This window comes from Coregonus clupeaformis, chromosome 14 (assembly GCF_020615455.1).
Source record: "Coregonus clupeaformis isolate EN_2021a chromosome 14, ASM2061545v1, whole genome shotgun sequence".
NCBI lineage: Eukaryota > Metazoa > Chordata > Actinopteri > Salmoniformes > Salmonidae > Coregonus > Coregonus clupeaformis.
This window is the reverse complement of record NC_059205.1, coordinates 13,043,964-13,050,183: the sequence shown is the minus strand read 5'-3', so window position 1 is coordinate 13,050,183 and position 6,220 is coordinate 13,043,964. Positions and strand designations below refer to the sequence as shown.

Sequence of the window (6,220 nt, the reverse complement as noted above, 5' to 3'; positions counted from 1 at the left end):
GGGGCAGCAGCTTACTAACCCATACTGGCAGCAGAACATTGTTGCGCTCCAGGGGCAGCAGCTTACTAACCCATACTGGCAGCAGAACATTGTATGCGCTCCAGGGGCAGCAGCTTACTAACCCATACTGGCAGCAGAACATTGTATGCGCTCCAGGGGCAGCAGCTTACTTACCCATACTGGCAGCAGAACATTGTATGCGCTCCAGGGGCAGCAGCTTACTAACCCATACTGGCAGCAGAACATTGTATGCGCTCCAGGGGCAGCAGCTTACTAACCCATACTGGCAGCAGAACATTGTATGCGCTCCAGGGGCAGCAGCTACTAACCCATACTGGCAGCAGAACATTGTATGCGCTCCAGGGGCAGCAGCTTACTAACCCATACTGGCAGCAGAACATTGTATGCGCTCCAGGGGCAGCAGCTTACTAACCCATACTGGCAGCAGAACATTGTATGCGCTCCAGGGGCAGCAGCTTACTAACCCATACTGGCAGCAGAACATTGTATGCGCTCCAGGGGCAGCAGCTTACTAACCCATACTGGCAGCAGAACATTGTATGCGCTCCAGGGGCAGCAGCTTACTAACCCATACTGGCAGCAGAACATTGTATGCGCTCCAGGGGCAGCAGCTTACTAACCCATACTGGCAGCAGAACATTGTATGCGCTCCAGGGGCAGCAGCTTACTAACCCATACTGGCAGCAGAACATTGTATGCGCTCCAGGGGCAGCAGCTTACTAACCCATACTGGCAGCAGAACATTGTATGCGCTCCAGGGGCAGCAGCTTACTAACCCATACTGGCAGCAGAACATTGTATGCGCTCCAGGGGCAGCAGCTTACTAACCCATACTGGCAGCAGAACATTGTATGCGCTCCAGGGGCAGCAGCTTAGACCGCTAGAGCTATAATTTAATATAATCCTATTGCTTGACCATCAATAATCCAGGGACAAGTATTGATCCAAACTGATAAATTGACTGAATAGCAAAAACTAAATTCAAATAAGACAACTATGGATGTAAAAGTTTTATTTTTCATTGGCCATGTTAAGGTGGAATGGAACAGCAGAAAAGCAAAGACTAACACAAAAATGTGAATTCACACTTCATTCTTTAAAAGGAACTAGAACTTGGTTAGTTGTTTTAGCAAAGGGTTGGTCAATTACCATCCTAGCATCAAGTGAATTCAAGTTCCAGTTTTCTTCCTGCACAGCACCCTTCCATCCAGTGAGATGCCATCTTGTGTGACTGGAAAACCTCCATGGTGTTCACAGCAGTGCCAGTCTTAGTTTTTGCAAGTAACACTGGTGTGCCAGTAGAGATGTCTGCTGGCACAGTTGTAGCCTCCTGCAGCTCGTTGGGATGGACTGCCTCTGGAGTCTACAATCTCACCCAATGTCATTATCGGGCAGAGTGTTGTGGAGACAGTTTCCAAGGTGATACTTCCTGAGTAGGGACAACAATCAGGGGCCCCAAGATGGTAGTCTGGCTCCACTCTGAAATAAATAACTTTCTGATTTAGCTAAACCGTCAGAGGTAATTTTAGAAAACAGTCATTGGTTGTCAATGATATTCAAAACACCAAGAAAAGTTCAAAATCTATTTTGCCTCAATTCTAGCTAGAGCACATTGCTTTACAGTTCATCTTTAAAAAATATGTATCCAAAAACCACAAAAACATAGGCTGGAGCAAAAGCCAGGACATACTAAGCATGCAATGCATCCAGGTTGCCTCTGGCTTTGTGTTGTGCGTAACCCACCTTCCGTTGTGTCCGTTCCCCTCCTCCAGACACCAGAGTAAGGCTTCTTGGATCTGGGCTCAACCTTTTGGAGCTGCTCTCTGCGCTGGCCTGGGCGAACACGGAAGCTGGATGGATTTAGTTTGGGAGTAGTAGTGTTTGTTGTAGTCATGGGGGCAGTAGGCTCCTCGAAGCGTTTGGAGACTGCACAGCTTCTACAGGCCTGGTCGTTTCCATCTGCTGACCTCCAGCTGGAATGAGAATGCATTGTCAATGAGGAACTTGTTCGATTGCAGGTCAAAGTTAATTTGCCTTAATTTAGGCCATGCACAGTATATACACTTTACAGTATCCATGTTAAACTTCCAATTACATTTTATTAACTACTTCTACAGTACAGCAATATTATGCATATAATGAAATCCCCTGGCAGCGCCAATTAAGAAACCCCATTCAATGTTGGCAGTCTACATAGACCAAATTGCAGTTTGAACAACAGGCAGAATGCCCCATCTGCATCTCATACCGGTTCTCAATGAAGGAGCACGCTCGGCTCTTTGAGTTCACAGCAAACATGGTGGGGACAGCCTTCAGATGGCAGGTGATGAAGATCTGTGGCAATGGAATGGATATCAGAATGGTCAAGGTGCAGACAAGGAAAATACTTCACATAAATACAAAGGAAACCCAGAGGGAGATGTGGGATGGGCACTTGCCATATTGGCATCATCCTGGTAGAATCTGAAGGCGTCCAGCATGATATGCAGCTTGTCATCCTGTATCCTGGGCATGTACCGGGAATTAGAGCCAGTCAGCTGGGCATCAGTGAGGCATCTAATTAGGCAAGACAGGGAGATAGTGGTTAGGGAAAGGAATTTGCCTACTAGCTGGTTTACTACAGTTGTTATCCAACAGCTAAGCATTGGAAAAATGAAAGTCATCCTATTGCAAACTGAAGCAATCATGTGATGAGTCACGCATTTCAATGAAGGCCACTACCAGTCAATACTTTCTAGATGACCTTACCCGTAGAACTCTATGAAGTTGTGTCTGGGGTTTGAGTCTGCATCAGGAGTTGCCGTAGCCACACAATGGTCCACATACACACGGAGGGGCATGTGGTTGCTCATGGCAACAGCTGCCTCCAGGTGTATGGTTTCACCTAGGAAGTAGGCATTTGATCCCCTCTCAGAGGGCCAGTCTTCTGTAGAGAGAAGCAGGTGGGTATGTGCAACTACGTCAGAGAACAGCCATGTCGGGGATTCTTATACCAGTGTTATGACCTAATGTTGATATTTGAATTCCTCATAATACACCACATGGTCATGTTCAAAGAAGTTCACTTCATTTTACCAATTGTTGCAAACATTATCAAATGGTCTACGCTGGCAACTTGCATACTAGAGTGCATGTTTTAGTGTGAAACGCTTATGGCCCATGAAGAACGTATGAGTTAAGAGTGTAAAAAACATAGCTTACTTGTGATGAGGCGGAGGCTGAATTGCAGATGGTCCTCAGCAGTCGATGTTGAGGCAAAGGGGATCCAGATGGGCACCAGGGCTGCACTGTCCACAGCATACCTTCTAAATAAAAACATTTAAATCATTTAAGTTTAAAACCCCTTTGTATTAGGTTAACAGGCATCAATGCCGCTACTGATAGCCCAACACTCACTTTCCATAATGGCATTCGACGGGAATCACAGCAGAATCCAATCTGACGACACCAGAAGAGGGTGCAGGTGAATAGCTGAGAATATTGGAATAAACCAGCTCCTTCTCCGTAAACTGTGGAAGAGGTAAAGCGTTGTCAGGTGTTACATGTGCAGCTTGACGATTCATTATCGACGTTTTGTTCATTGGTTTCCTCAAGTTGCGACTTAAGCATTGAGTGGTGTACACGCAGATATTAATAAACTTCTTAACTCCTAACCACACAAACCTTAGGTGTTAAACTAACAATATATTTGAACATGGCCTTGGGGAGGTGTGCCCCTTTATGTCCATGGACTCACGAAGTTGTATTTGCGGTTGCGGAGTCAACGACCTTCCTGTCCATGGAAGCGTTTCTTGGACAATATTCTTTAGCTAACTTTGGCTCAGAGCACCCCCTGCAAAAGTTCCATATTGGCTTTGGTGTAAATTGTTCAATGCGTGAACCTAATTAGCATACTTAGATATGTGGCATGATTAGATATTTAAGCTGAAGTGCTTAAAATGTAATCGGAAAACTTACTGCGAGTTCGGTTCCACATGCGGTCAAATGTGCGAAGATGCTAAACTCTGCCTCCCGGGTAGGAACCGCACTGCAAGAATCTTCAACGCCTTTGCTCCTCATTGAATTGGAACCTAGGTGCAAATCACTGCCGTCCACCAGAATGCCCATGTCAAAAAGGTCAGCTTTCACCACGACTTCAAGAGAATCTTCGTGGCACTTAACGAGGACAGTTGTCGGCCTGGTTGGCTCTGCGCTCTGTTTGACGGATTGGGCCTGACTGACATCTTTATAACCATAACCACGAGGATTAAAAGACTGATAACAATCAGCAAGTACAGAAATTGTCAGCAGGGTCGCGGCCCACCACGGAGATTTTTGCAGAAGCTCCATTTATGAGCTTGCAATCTGAATGTAGTTTGGCGGCTTCGCAGACACACTGAATTACTTACACCGAATTACAAACATTTATATGACAAAAAATGTCCAAGCATGGACCAATCATTGAGCACAGGTGGGGTTACCGCACCTGTGTCAAATCAGCGCTAATTACTAGATGAAAAAAATCCTGTCTGTAGCCTAATTTATTTATTTTTGACAGTACCACGCACCTGCCACTGGGTGTCAGTGGTACACTTCAATTGAATGAAAAGGACTGCTATTTCTCTGTGTAGGCTATTGATTGAACTGTCATGGCCAGACAGCATGTCATTAGGAATTGTAATACAAACTCCCAGAAATATACAATGCTTTGTACTCGTCATATCTCTCAAAACCGTTAAATAGTTGACCTACCGCACCCCTTCACCGACGGTGCAGTCCAGCAATCTAAAGCGCCAACCTTGTCCTCGTGCCCATCACCCCTATCATGGTTATCGTTCGAAAACATCCAGCAATGCCCTTAAATATACATGTTATTCCTCGTCAACATAGTCCTTATAAATTCAGACCTGTTTGAATTAATTGAGGTAAGACATTTATTACCCGAAGGATAACTTATTATTGCACTTGTCCGCACTGGCCAAGCTACTAATAACGGGAAGAACCAGTGGCGACCTGTCATTCAGGGCAGGTGGGGAAGAGCCACCGGTTTTGAGCCCCACCTGTTTAGCTACAAAAAAAAATATATATATATATATATATATTTGTTTTTTTGCTTGTTTTGCATTTTATTTTGGCATTCATATGTGTCACATATCAGTTTGCAAACAATGTAAAATAAAAAAATAAAAAATATATTTGAGTAAGGCAGCTCCAAAATGCAGGTGTTTCAGCCTAGCTCAGTGCTTTCTGTGGTGGTGTGGCAGCCAGCGGAAAATACGGAGCGTAGGGGTTGGTAATGTTCTCTAGTTGCACCCTGATTGGCTCAGTGTTCTGTCACTAATGGGTACACTACGTCACTGCAAAATCTACAGGGAGAGCTCGAACATTCAAGCCCCTTGGGTTCTGCCATAGAGTTAAATTAGAAATGCCCATCCAAGAAGGCTCAAGGTCTTTGGCCACAGATAAAATTACGTCAAATCACGTTATATCTACCGTAGCTTTGATTGGACTGATCATGTCAACATCATATTTTCACAATCTTAGCTAGCAAGCTAGCGGTCATCATCATGAATCAAGTCAACAATCTACTGGCAAATCCTTTTCAATCCTTGTCATATGAAGAGAAATAATGTAAACATTACACAACAAGTTGGAAATCGCAAATTCAACAATGAGTGGTTTTGAAAGAATCCGTGGCTAACTGCAAGCATTGCAAAGCAATCACTAGCCTGCTATTCAGTGGAGTGGGTGTGTGGTCCAAGTCTGGGTTTAAGGTTCTCTTTTCCAAACTTAAAAGGATAAACATTCAACATTGGCCATGCTGTCAATCCAGCATGACTTCTGACGTGTTCAAAACACCTGGAAACTCGGAACTGGGAAATCTCAGGCTTCAGTGAGTTCAAGACAACTGGGAACTCTTAGAAAACGAGCTCCGACTGGGAAAATACGTTTTGAACGGTCATCCAATTCGGAATTGCAAGTCGGGAACTCAGGCCTCTTTCTAGAGCTCCGACCTGAAGATCACTAATGATTCAACCTTTTTTTTCCAGAGTTCCCAGTTGTCTTGAAAGCACGATAAATCCAGAGAATGCCAAACTTTGATGACAAAGTTTGATGGCAAAATTTGTCCACCAAGTGAGCACAGCACAAGGTGAGTCCAAAAATGTATTGTATGCTCCTGCATAAATGATGTAATATGCCAGGGAGATATGTATACTGT

At 44.6% G+C, this 6,220-nt stretch overlaps 1 protein-coding gene across 3 annotated transcripts; it reads right to left on the bottom strand.

Moving 5' to 3' along the window:
- Positions 1-1,016: 1,016 nt before the first annotated feature.
- On the bottom strand, positions 1,017-4,386 carry LOC121581471 (zona pellucida sperm-binding protein 3). Of its 3 annotated transcripts, none has more exons than XM_041896965.2 (8): positions 3,979-4,386; positions 3,418-3,530; positions 3,223-3,326; positions 2,770-2,947; positions 2,460-2,577; positions 2,270-2,355; positions 1,765-1,994; positions 1,017-1,500 (listed from the first exon to the last, which is right to left on the bottom strand). In XM_041896965.2, the coding sequence occupies exons 1-8, from the start codon at positions 4,348-4,350 to the stop codon at positions 1,406-1,408; spliced, it is 1,296 nt and encodes a 431-aa protein (XP_041752899.2). In that variant the 5' UTR covers positions 4,351-4,386; the 3' UTR covers positions 1,017-1,405. The 3 variants fall into 3 exon arrangements, with proteins under 3 accessions (XP_041752899.2, XP_041752901.2, XP_041752902.2); XM_041896967.2 differs by having other exon boundaries at positions 2,770-2,944; XM_041896968.2 differs by having other exon boundaries at positions 3,223-3,323.
- Positions 4,387-6,220: the final 1,834 nt, after the last annotated feature.

What these genes read in the sequence shown, in the direction of transcription:
- LOC121581471 (XM_041896965.2), bottom strand. Translation starts at nt 4,350, where the DNA reads ATGGAGCTTCTGCAAAAATCTCCGTGGTGGGCCGCGACCCTGCTGACA. An exon ending in GTCGAATGCCATTATGGAAA is followed by an intron (nt 3,327 to 3,417) that starts GTGAGTGTTGGG and finishes GTTTTTATTTAG; the next exon opens with AAGGTATGCTGTGGACAGTG. An exon ending in CAGCCTCCGCCTCATCACAA is followed by an intron (nt 2,948 to 3,222) that starts GTAAGCTATGTT and finishes TTCTCTCTACAG; the next exon opens with AAGACTGGCCCTCTGAGAGG.